This window comes from Lotus japonicus, chromosome 2, assembly GCF_012489685.1.
Source record: "Lotus japonicus ecotype B-129 chromosome 2, LjGifu_v1.2".
Lineage (NCBI taxonomy): Eukaryota > Viridiplantae > Streptophyta > Magnoliopsida > Fabales > Fabaceae > Lotus > Lotus japonicus.
In genome coordinates, this window is record NC_080042.1 from 60,464,113 (window position 1) to 60,477,077 (window position 12,965).

At 34.0% G+C, this 12,965-nt stretch overlaps 1 protein-coding gene across 1 annotated transcript; it reads left to right on the forward strand.

Annotated features, from left to right (window-relative positions):
- The first annotated feature begins 3,725 nt into the window (after nt 1-3,725).
- LOC130738639 (dehydrogenase/reductase SDR family member FEY-like) lies at nt 3,726-11,078 on the forward strand. Its single transcript, XM_057590728.1, has 8 exons — nt 3,726-4,157; nt 4,541-4,661; nt 5,198-5,315; nt 5,568-5,704; nt 7,268-7,369; nt 8,636-8,728; nt 8,987-9,059; nt 10,183-11,078. The coding sequence occupies exons 1-8, from the start codon at nt 3,913-3,915 to the stop codon at nt 10,440-10,442; spliced, it is 1,149 nt and encodes a 382-aa protein (XP_057446711.1). The 5' UTR covers nt 3,726-3,912; the 3' UTR covers nt 10,443-11,078.
- Nucleotides 11,079-12,965: the final 1,887 nt, after the last annotated feature.

Genomic DNA, 12,965 nt, shown 5'->3' on the forward strand with positions numbered 1-12,965 from the left:
CAATATATCATATCATACGACGCTGTTTGGTTTGATTTTTATTGAATGGCGGTGGGGGAAAAAAACTGATTTTCCATTTAGATCCAACACTATGCCGCCATTTTTCACTTATTGAGTATATAGCCCAGTTTGGAAGAGCTTATTTGAGCTTATCTGATAACATAAGCTCTTATGTCAGTGTTTGGGAGGGCTTATGCAAACACCTTATGACATATTTTCAGCTTATTTTCATAAGCTACTCAAGATAGCTTATGAAAAACAACTTATGCTTATATACAACTTATTTTTAATGTATTTCAATAAATTTTTAAAAAATAGTTTATGAATAAGCGCTTATGTCATAAGCGCTTATGACTATAAGGGCTTAATTAAGCTGTTTTTTCAAACGGGCCTAGTATAGTGGTCACTACATTAAGCATTTGTATGTTGCATCATGCATGATGTTATTAATATTTAAGAGTATAGGACATAGTTAATGTGAATACATACCCACACCCATGAGAAAGCAAAGATTCACATAAAAAGTTACGAGTATTTTGGATTAAAGATTCCTAAGTGTATTTATGTCAACTCAATTGTAACAAAAAAAAATTGTAACAAATTTAGTTTAGTTAAAAGTGGATTTCCTTTAATTTTGAATTTTTTAAAAATAAAATTGTTGAAAGAGACATGTAACTGTATTTCAAACGGATAGCGAATTTAGTTAAGGACAAAAAAATGTTAATCTAAAAAATAATTCTTATTTAAATAATGCTATTAGAAAGTAGGTTTAGAATGTAAAAGCAACAGGTTGTTTGAGAAAACTCGACTGAACTCATAAATATTACTTAGGGTGCATAAAGTCAGTTTTAGGCATACACTCATGGAGATTAGAAAAACTCAAACAAGTTGATACAAAGTTACACTTTCCTTCTTTGCTTCAAAACAGAGAAGAGCGGCAACTAAAACAGTCTTCTATCCAACATTAGTTACTTCTATAAGACAAGAGTTCTTAATGGAAAGGAACAATTACCTATTATATCTGATTTGCTGCCAATACCCAGAAAAGATGGTATTCAGACTCCATTGGGACAAGAGCACATTCGAGAGCAGGGGATATTGCAAAAAGAGTGAAATTAATTGTTATCCACTAACGTTAATCCAAACATGCTCATGTTATGGTGTTGGAAAAGTAAAATGTACCTTTCAAAGCAAACACATATTAAAAGATCGAGAATAATGAAATGCATTAATGTAAAGATTTTTTATACAGTGAATCGTTATGATTAGTTAACATTGTAAAAGTTTTTTATAAGTGCAATTTGTCCAAGTATTTCCAAAAGAATTGATTTTTTAATTATAAATTTATTTTTTCAACTTTTAACATGTTTGTCTAAGCTTTTAAAAATAATTATTTAAGAAAATGAAATAATTTGAAAAAAAAATTGATTAGTTTATACAAAGAGCTATTGTGATAGATAAGAGAGGAAATTAAAATTAAATTTTTTTTTGGATGGCTCAAATGACCACTCGGCCTATCATCACCCTATTCGGTCCAACTGACTCAACCAATTGAATACGCTAGCCGGCCAAGACTATTATGTACAGTACTTTGACACTTCTAAAGAACTAGCTCAACATAATTGCTAGATTGCGACCAAATTTGTTTGAGCAAAGGTTAATACTTTAATGTTACCTAAGTGACAGGCTCGAAAACAATAATATACTTCAACCATTGAACACTTCGATCGTTGTAAATAGGAGTTTGATCATGGGGCGTTACTCATTTTACTCTAGTATTAAGTTTGATCACACTTTAAGGGGGGCGCACGTTACTCGTTTTACTCTATTATTTATATGAAGGAAGATAAGGATGAAGTGCGAGTGAGATGATTTGCAAACTCGTATTTATAGGTTACCGATAAAGTTTTCCAAGATATTTATATGTTACCGACAGTTTTGTCGTCGGTAATGAATTTTTGAATTTTTTAATGCCCACCAAGTTTTTGGTTGGCTGGAATTTCAAATTTTGAAATTACCGGCAACATTATCCATTGGTAAAATCTTCAATAATAATTTTTCAAAATTTTTAAAGCATGCCAAGTTATTGGTATGCGACATTTTCGAATCTTGAAGTTACTGACGATTTTTTCCGTCAATAAAACCGTCAATAATAATTTTTTGCTTTTTTAAAGCCAGTCAAATTATTGGCAGGCATCAATTCCAAAATTTGAAATTACCGACGTTTTCTCCATCGGTAATTTGACAGGAACTAATCTTGTAAAAAAAAAAATATTACTGTCAAATTACCGACCACTTTTTCTCTCGGTAACTTAATATTTAAAACAAACGTTACTGATAGCATTGTCGGTAAAACAAGATTTTGCGACGGTTTTGAGACTGTTACCAATTCAATGTTTTCTTGTAGTGCACCACATTGGACCAGAGTGAAGACTTTGCTCGATTTATGGAAGATCAATTAACGTTGATTTTGGGGATTTCATTAAACTCATTCCTAATACCATGGTGGATAATGTCACAAATAGCTTCAATATCCATTCTAGGAAAATCAGAAGTTCTTGAAATGCCACAATCAGAACCTACGGGAGCTCCATCTCACCAAGAGAAGGAAATTGGAAACCAAATTCCAATTCTTGGGCTTTTTCAAACGCCTACAACATCAAGTTAGAGAAATTTGTGTAAGTTAATCATACTAAAGCATTCAAATGGATCTTAAGATTTCATAGTCTTCACATAATAAGAATGATAGTAGATTACTAACCTTTATCCATGATGTGTGAAACTGATCTTCTTGAAGTTGTTGTAAAATGTTCTTGATCAGTGATGGAGAAACTCTTCTATCTCCTTCACTTTCCTTATATGCTCAATCTTTAGTGATGAAAATTATAAAATCAAACTATTATAGGTAGAGTCAAGGACAATGTTTTAGTCCTTCAACATGCTAATAATGCTCCCATCAAGCACTATTTATAGACTCTTTACCAAGAGTCATTTCCTTTCATTCAAAGAGCCACACCTCTTCATTTAAATGTCAAATAATATATCCTTTCATATGAGACATTTCTTACAATTTGTGCATGCATCATACATGCATAGAAAAGAAGATTCTCAAACTACAATTCGTCATAGGGAAAATTTTGTCCGCCATGAGCGAGCTGAAGAATAACACAAGGACAAAAAAAGGGGTTAAACTGTGTCTGTGTAAACTCCTAATTGTTCACAACTAAAAATTCCATTTTCAGATTATTCTTGTATTTCTTCATAGATAATTGCAATGGACAATTGTGATGAATAAGTTGCAAGAAGGTAAAGAGAAACACACATTATTTTATTCTAGTTCACCCAACGCAAGCTACATTCGGTCCTTGGCCTCATCCAAGTTGTTCACTATTACAAGTATTAGTAGGATTTCTCATTTTACATGTATTTTCACGACTTCTCCTAAGTATTCTTTAATCCAGTCTCTTCAAGTTATTGAGTATTCTTAAAGACTCCATCTAATCTAATCAAGTACTCTTTTGCCACAATCTCTCCGGACTCTATGTAGTATCTTTTTGCCACAACTTCTCAAGACTATATTGAGTATTCTTTTGTTAAAACCTCTCTAAACTCCGTTACCGAAAAACATTTGTTAGAAGACACGTACAACCGCCGATTTCTCAAATTGAGACTAACCTCATTTGCACTTCATTAAATAAAAAAAATCCACCCCAACCTATTTTCACCGGCACGAGTGAACTCATCGGACGCGCGACTCAGTTGGGGCTCTGACACACTCGGTGACTCACTCACTCACTCACTCACCATTGGACACAAAACTACAAATCGAAGCAACTACGCAAACTCCGTCTTTTCCTGCAAAGCACAGATCTCATCTCAGAGATTCTCTACGCTACTCACACTCTGCAAGAGATGGCAAAAACAACAACAACACCATCGTCTTCAAGCGACGAATCATCGAAGCAGCTGAAGCGTAAGAAGAAGCAGGGTTTGGGTTGGATAGAATGGTTCAGAGGATGGTTCGAATTGGTCTACGAAATGCTGTTCCAGCGAATCATGGCGAGTCACTTGCACAACCCCATGCCTCTTCCACCTCTCACTGACCTCACCTGCATTGTCACTGGTTCCACCAGTGGCATTGGACTCGAAATCGCCAGGTTCCATTTCCTTTTTGTTTTGATTTTTCGTTTAAGATATTTCTGGTGGTAAGTAAATCATGGGTTTTTGTTTTTGAATCAAAAAATTATTGCTTTTGGAACTGGGGTTGCTTGATTTTGGAGAAAGGGGCAATTTTTAGTGGTGGGCATGAGAGTTCAATGTTTTTTGAGTTAATGATATGTGGGAGAATTTGTAGGATGATATTGCATTAATCTTAGTGATGAACTATGCTGTTTTGGTTCCTGTGTTTAGGTGATTAGAGAGACATGTGAGTTTGGGAGTTTGACACTGCAGTTTCATCTATATTGTCAGCTTTGTTGCTATTTAAGGTGAGCTGATTAATAACTAGGAAGGTTTTTTTTTTCTCATTCCTATCATGCAGGCAATTGGCACAATCAGGAGCCCATGTTGTTATGGCAGTGAGGAACTTAAAGGCGGCTCAGGAGTTGATCCAGAAATGGCAGATGGACTCTGCAGGATTGGGTGTTGCACTCAATGTTGAGGTAATGCATATGTCCTATACTCATTATTGTGTAACTAACATCAAACTGGTACTCTAGGAACAGGCTTTGTTAAATTTTACACTCCCTCCGTTTCATGTTAACTGTCTGAGTAAAAACACACATTAAGAAATGCAGTTACTATTGTCAGTAACTTTTAAATACAGATTATTTGTTTTCCTATTTTCCCTTTAAAGTGTATTTTTATCTCGTCTCATTTATTCTTTCATAAGGGCATTATATGGAAAAACATCAATTAATGCTCTCTTGGAATTTTAAGTAGATTTAAACAAACAATTTTCTCTCTCTCTAAGTGGACACTTAATATGAAACAGAGAGAATATGATTGAAGGAAATTTTTTATTGTTGCTTTGTGTGTTTGGATTAGTTTATTTTGATATGGGGAAAACTTCTTTTTTCTAATGTTAAAGAGAGCCTTTGGTTGAATAGCTCCTTTTGAGTGCAAAATAAGTTCAATTCATATATGTGTCAGCTGCTAGGATTACTTCTGGATTGACATTTGCTTTTGGCTTGTCAAGGCGATGGCGGTTGATCTTCTATCATTGGATTCTGTCGCGAGGTTTGCTGAAGCATGGAATGCACGCTGTGCACCCTTGCATGTTCTCATTAATAATGCTGGAATTTTTTCCATTGGAGGTTGGTATTTTTTATGAAACAATGTTGGTGCTGAATTTTGATCTTTATTTTTCTATCATTCTGAACCTGCAACAGGTCCAAGTTCTGGCTTTCTCTTTTCATGGTTCTGGGATCACATGTTGAAATATACTAACTTTTGTCATCTTTTGTTTTTAAAAAAGTTATCAGGGATAGTAGTGATAGGTACTTCAGATTGGTTATCTTTGAATACAAACGTAATTAACCCACCATCTTGTTTTTGTTCTTATCCAGAGCCACAGAAGTTTTCAAAAGATGGTTATGAAGAACACTTGCAAGTGAATCATCTTGCTCCTGCTTTGCTTTCAGTACTTCTTTTGCCATCCCTTATTAGGGGTTCTCCTAGTCGAATCGTTAATCTGAACTCCATTGTAAGACTTTTTCTATTTGACTTTTTTTTAGTCAAATTATTACTTTTGAATTTATGTACTATCCTACTATCAATATATTTTATTTGCTTGATGTTTGTTTGATTGATTCAGAATTTATTGCTGGCTGGTTTTTATGCCTTGATCTCCAGAAAATGTACTCAATTATGCGTCTGATTTTCTTTATTCATAAAGAATTTGGAACGATTTGAATGTCACATTGCTATCTAGTACCAGTCCTTTGTAATTTTCTGTGTCGCTCTAGGATGAGGGTAAATGATTTCAGAATTCAAATGTAATAGCAAACTACATGCTGTGAAGGGTTAAGTTGGTTTAGGTGGCATTTTCTTTTTCTGTTTAGTAGGATTACTTGTCCTGAATTTTAGATGTGCTTTCCCTCATTGTTTTCTATTAACTTTTTGTTTTATGTTAGAAAAAAGTATAATGGAATATGCAGTCTTTTGCCTCAAGTTAGATCATTTGGTGCTTTGAGTTACTTTCTTTTCTTTTCCTTATTCAGAAAATTAATGTCAGAAGTTAAAGTTCTACTGTGTGGTACACTCTACACACCTTCAATCTTTGTTTGACAATTTGATTAGCTAAAAACAGCAATGTCATCGTACTCCTCCAAGATTTCTTGCTATGCAGTGCCATAACTATAGGACCCTTTGTTTCGTTATGCAATGATGTTTCTGAGAGCACCTTAAATTTAGAAAATCTGAATTTAAAACTGGTTTATTTTGACAATGTCACTAGTACTTGAAATTTGAACTAATGAAGAAAAGAATACAACATGAAACTGGCTGATAAAATAGTTAATAGAACGTCAAAATGAAGTCTGGAAGTTCCTGAAAAAATAAGAATTCATAATTTTCCGAAAAGAAATATTGCTCAGTGCAGTCAAATGGGTTTTCCATCTATGACAGGATTTGGAGATTCCTCTTAAGTCTTAACATGCTTCATTTAGCTAAGGACATCAAAGCTTACATTGAAGGGTGGAGTAACTTCGGGTGTCTGAGAAAAAGATGCAGAAGCTTTTCTAAATTTTGGTTTCCTCTTCTCCTGTGTTTTCCCCCCCATGTTTTCCCGTTAAGCTCTGTAAACTATAAAGGCTTCTTCTTCTTTTTCTTGTTGTTATAAAGGGTTATGCAGAGGGCTTTTTTTTAATGAAATAGTTAATTCTTTTAAGAAAAAAATAAATAAAGTCAGATGCCCTATCAATGACTGTTTTTCAAGGAATTAAAACTCAGATGATTTATAAAAGGAAAACTTTTGAAACAGGTAATTAGTTTAAGAAATACGAGTCTTGTATTGATGTTTGACTGGTCTTTAAAATCCCTTTTTTATTATTATATTTCTGCTTAATTGTACTATGATTTTATATACTGTTGAGTGCTGATTACTTTACCATTATCATTATAGTGAAGTTATCATTCTAGAGAATTGAGAATGTTTTTAATTATAATTAACCTCTAGCGTTTTTTAATCTTCCCCACTCTCTTTAGAGTCGTTGGAACTTGGAAGTCTTAAGAGTCCTTTGCCTTCTCTGTCCCCCTTTCTCTGCAGATGCATCATATTGGCTTTGTTGACGCTGATGACATGAATATGACATCTGGAAAAAGGAGATATTCTAGTATGATGGGGTACTCAAACAGCAAGTTGGCGCAGGTATACTTCTCTTTTGATGTTTTGGACTATTTGAGGATGATGTCCTGTGAAAGCCTATTTACCAATAAGTATTTTTATCTAATGAAGTTAGTCAAGTTACTAGTGCATTTATGCGTAACTATCTATTTCTTCTTCTAAAATCATATTAACATAATTAATTGGGCATAATTCTACATGTATTGCCAAAATAAAATGTCTTATTCTATTCATATGCATGTGTGATTCTGAGTATCTGACCATATTAAATTTCAAAAAACCACTTAACCAACACAAAAATAAATATAAAATGATTGATATTTTCTTTTGTTTAAAAAGTTTGGTGTACACTAATTTTAAGATAACGGAGCACAAAACAATTATGGATAAACCAGAAATTTGTAACATTGATATGCACGACAGATTTTGACAAATTACTCCATCTAAAAGCTATCCATTGATGGAAATTATCCATTTCCCTGTCTTGTATTTTCAGTACTGCTTTGCTTATAGCTTTAAAGGAACTTCCATTACTATTTCAACGCTGGCTTCTACACTTTTATATCTTTCAGTTATCTTATTCTTTATTTTAATCTATTTTTCAATATATTGTCATTTTTTTTAATAATCCATCTTGGTCATGACTCATGACCCATTTTTGAAAGTTGAATTATACTATTATGTTACTTAGATGTGTATGCAAAGTACAACACACTTATCCAAGTGGGTTGACGTAGTGGTTCAACAAATCGTTCCTTAAGCAAGTGGTTGGGGGTTCGATTCCCAACTCTTGTGAATGGAAAAAAACTCCTTGGTCAGCATCCTACTGCTTAGTGTGCTAGCTGAGGGGGAGAGATCAGTCTCACTCTCACGGCTATCGGCTGTGGGGATACCTTGGTTAAGACCAAAAAGAATTGCAACACACTTGCATTGACATGTACACATGGCACTGAACACGCACCTGTATTCAGAATTTGTGACTTAGGTATTTTTCTTTTATTCACAAAATAATTACATATCTGCTGTTGCCAAACTATATACATGTGTGTACATGTATTCTTCTTTGAGGATAACTTTTCAGTATTTTGATTTATTGTTTACCTTGGTATAGTTGCATCTTGTAGTTTGGTTTTGGTGGGCTGAAATCATTATTTTTATCATAAATATTGACTTCTTAATCTTAGGTTGATTGTTCCTGGTCCATGATGTAAAATCACATGTAAATGATTTTCTTTGTTTACTTCCATCTTGAAGTTGTGAATGAAAAAGGAGTCAGCATTTCTATTGCAGATTATGTTTAGTAGCATTCTTCATAAGAGACTCCCTGCTGAAGCTGGCGTCAGTGTATTGTGTGTATCACCTGGAATCGTCCAAACAAATGTTGTAAGTAAATTTGAACATCTGTTTCAGGATAAACATTTACTACTCTAATTTTAATATTTTATATCTATATTTTTAATTTATTAAATCTGTGAAAAGCTGATTATATCTATATTTTTCATTTATTAAACCTGTGAAAAGCTGATTAGATCTATATCTTTGTTGTGTAATGGGCTATATATGATTATTGATTCCTGGGTTTTGCTGCATTATTTCACAAGATTTGTGCTTTGCTAATACTTTCATCTTCATCTAATGCAGGCAAGGGATCTTCCAAAAATTGTTCAGACTGGGTATCGTTTGATACCTTACTTCATCTTTAATGCTCAAGAAGGTATGTTCCTTCAATATTTTCATACTAGAAGTACCAAAGAATATCTTGAGTTTTAGGATATGGTTCTTCTAAAGTGAGTTTGTCTCTGAATTGTGCAAGAGTGTATCTTGTCTCTGAATTGTGCAAGAGTGTATCTACCATCATGATCTTAACCCACAAAATTAAGGGTAGATACACCCTTACTTGCTTACTTTAAAGACTATTTCACTTTAGAAGAGCTTTTTAAGCACTAATGTGGCCATTGCCTATATGCTTAAGATTTTGTATGTGGCTGGTTTTGGAGCCCATAGTTGCAAATATAGAATGATTTCGTTCCTTCGTGTAAAATATGGTTTTTAGTTTGGCCAATATATATTAACTAGAACATGCTCTAGTGCTATACTGATAAGAATCTTGGGATAACCATACCTCAAAAGCTAGTTGTTGTAGTTGGAGAGTCCAAAGCCTTATGTACCCCACACTAGAAGCTCACACTTCCAATGTGGGACTCCAGTCCCATACCTTGCAATTGGATCCTAACATCCCACCACGCTCCACAATCCTAGTGCCCACGCGAGCAGGTTGTGCGCTGGCACCTTTGACTAGTCTTGGGTAAACACTATAAAGCCGACCTCACCATCCGTGCCGCTCGATTGTAGCAGAGAGACATGGTGGGAGACTGACACCAATTGATATGAACCTTGGGAGAACCATACCACAAACGCTAGTTGTTGTAGTTGGAGAGCCCAATGCCAACCCCACACTAGAATCCCATACTTCCAGTGTGGGACTCTAGCCTCATACCTTGTAATTGTATCCTAACATGCACAAATGGCCATCTGTCCTAGTTATTTTTTGCTTTATCATTACAAAAGACTCATAACCAGGATAAAATTTTCGGTTTTCATTCTTTTACAAACTTTAGTTTTCTTCTATTTTGAATTCATAGAATTGAAAAAAAAAATGAATAACTAACCATTCATGGGACATGTTGAATAGGTGGAGTACATATTACAGGAGTATTGGGCAGCAGATTGTCATTGTTGTGCAGAAAATATTCTTAAAGCAGAGTTCCTTGGAATTCTTAAGTGAATAAACTATTCAAGACTGACCATTAAGATACATCATTTATTCTGCGATGCAGGTTCTAGGAGTGCTCTCTTTGCTGCCACTGATCCTCAAGTTTCAGAATATTGTGAATTGTTGAAAGCAGATGAGTGGCCTGTTTGTGGCTTTATTTCTCAAGATTGTCGTCCGGCAAATCCATCAGAAGAAGCTCATAACACTGAAACATCATATGAAGTATGGGAGAAGACATTAGAGATGATTGGCCTTCCTTCAGATGTCGTAGAGAAGCTTTTAGAGGGAGAAGAAGTTAAGTCTCGTTATGGACAAGAACAGTAGACTAATCTATAGTGTTGACAGCAACAAAAATATCCCAACATGCTCCCCCTTAATGATAATGTGCAGGGGCACTTCATTATCTATAGTGAGTAATGGACATTTCATTTTGAATCTGTGGGAGAAGCCTCTGATATTTCTTCTTCTACAAAGTTCATATATGCTTTTGTAGGATACAAGTTTCCGAAGCCAAAAAGTTCGTGCATTGATTTTGATCATGCTTATGTACTCAACTGCCACTTATTCCAAATGGGGTAGAATCTAGCCATAAACAGGAGTCCTGACCTTAGAAATTCTAAGTTTTGCTGCCATTGTGATGGTGATTTATAGGAGCAAGAACTAAATTAGCACTGTATTCTATACTTCTTTTGATCCATATAATAGGTGACTGTGACAGTCATAAATAAGTAAATGGGTTCTATCATACAAGTGTTGCTCTCAATTTGAGTATGTGATATCATGTAATTCATTACTTTGTTTGGGTGGTTCCTGTGGATTTAGATTTGATGCAGTCAGAAATTTGTGCAGTCATAGGGTAATTAAATCATAGCTGTTGCATGAAAATCAGACAGCTTAGATTCAAAGTTCATGTTTTAATTCCAATTTGTTGCGATGAAATTTATACCATAAGTTTATGTATGTGTATCAGATCCACCTGCACCTATTTGGTAAAAACAGTTAAGAATTGTATGATGAGGCTCTTGTGTCTCCTTGCTATCATTGTATTTGCTTTCAAAAATATTTGATGCTTTATGATTCATCCCATTAAATAGCATGTGAAGAATGAGGGTGTGCTTGGTTATCTGTTTGCATTAATGTACATTCGTACAAAAAGTGAATGAAACTCTTTTCATGATTTGGATTGTTTGCATTGATGCACATTTATACAAAAAGTGAATGAAACTCTTTTTATGATGTGGATTTGAAGTCTATTAATGTTGTACTCAACTGGGATTTAATTACATACAAATTCATCATCAGCCTTAGTTTGAAAGTGAAACAACATTTCCATGACATGATTATATATCAAGTTAAATCATTTTGCTATTTATGGATTTAGTGTTTTTACCTGTGCGCTGCACGGTAAATAAAGATATAGTATTGAATACATTACTAAATGCATTGCTTATAAATGGAAAACAATATTTAGATGGCAATTCCAATATTAAAACTGATTAACTGAATATGGTAAGAGGAAACCAAAATTTTACACAACTGAAACAATGGTTTTAACCCAATTTGTAACATATCAAATAAAACATTGAGTATCCAAAGATAATCCAAATTAACAGCCCAAAAATATAAATTTCAGATTATGGGATACAACATAATTTTGCTTGCCAATTCATTAATACATAAGTGTACATTCAATATGATGGTACCTACCTGCAAAATAAATACAATGTGTTTAGGACTGAAAATATTTCAATTAATTGCATAATTCTTATGCCTAACATACAAGTTAAATCTCACCTTACATAAGAAGATATTCCAGAGAAGGATATTGTGCTGTATGTTAGACTTAAGGTAGAACTATTTCAGGGTTGTGGCACATAATTGGGAATTTCATAGTTGCTTACGGATAGTATGACATAAAATAATTAAATTTATTTTTGATGTTCAGATTTGCCGATTAGTGGTTGATTCGGTTGTCGTTGAGTCATTGGGAACGGTTCAGTTAATTCATCGTAGTTGTGAGTGGTTTTTAATTATTGTGGCGTTATTTTATTACTCTATAATTGCTAGTTTTAATTATTTTAATATATTACCTATTCAGTTGAAAATTGGGGAAACATGCATTTATAGTTCTTGAATTCTTTAAAAGTTGAGTTTTTTTTTTATTAAGTTTATTTTGGAGTCTGCTTTATGAATTGATATGAGAAGAGAGTTTACATTGAATTTACTTTGAAATCATATGATATTGAGAATAGCGTTTTGATAAGCTTTGATGATTATTGAGAACATCACATTTGGAACTTTGATATGAGTTGATTATGGTATTGGAAAATTGATTTGAGATTGTTGATGAGACTTGAATTGGTTTGAGAAACTGGTTTTGAGAATCCTTGATAGAACCCCGTGGTCATTAGCGGAGGTAACGACCTAGGTGCACCTAGCTAGATTGATTCCGGGAGGAGAGGGCTATCCGTTCGATGTAGCTTCCCCTGATGATACAATACGTCATGTGATACGAGAGAGGAAAGAGTTATCCGTTAGATGAAGCCGCTCCTATCAGAGAAACCATTCCTTAAGAGGAGAAGGCTATCAACGAGATGGAGCCGCCTCACGGTTCTACATGTGTGACCCTATTAAAATTATATTTCGAATTTCAAAATTCTTTCATATGATTGACAGGATTTTATTAAGTTTCATTGAAATGGATATTTATAAACTTAGCAAGTTTGATGCTCTCTTATTTGAAATGGTTCTTATTAATTTTTTAATATTATATATATTATCCGCACGGAACTGATAATGAAAAACTCGTGCCTATTCTGTTTCTCCTTCCTGTTCATGGTAGTTGTA

Coding starts and splice junctions, on each gene's coding strand:
- LOC130738639 (XM_057590728.1), top strand. CDS start 3,913: ATGGCAAAAACAACAACAACACCATCGTCTTCAAGCGACGAATCATCG. Junction 4,158..4,540: donor ATTGGACTCGAAATCGCCAG/GTTCCATTTCCT, acceptor CCTATCATGCAG/GCAATTGGCACAATCAGGAG. Junction 5,705..7,267: donor TCGTTAATCTGAACTCCATT/GTAAGACTTTTT, acceptor CTTTCTCTGCAG/ATGCATCATATTGGCTTTGT.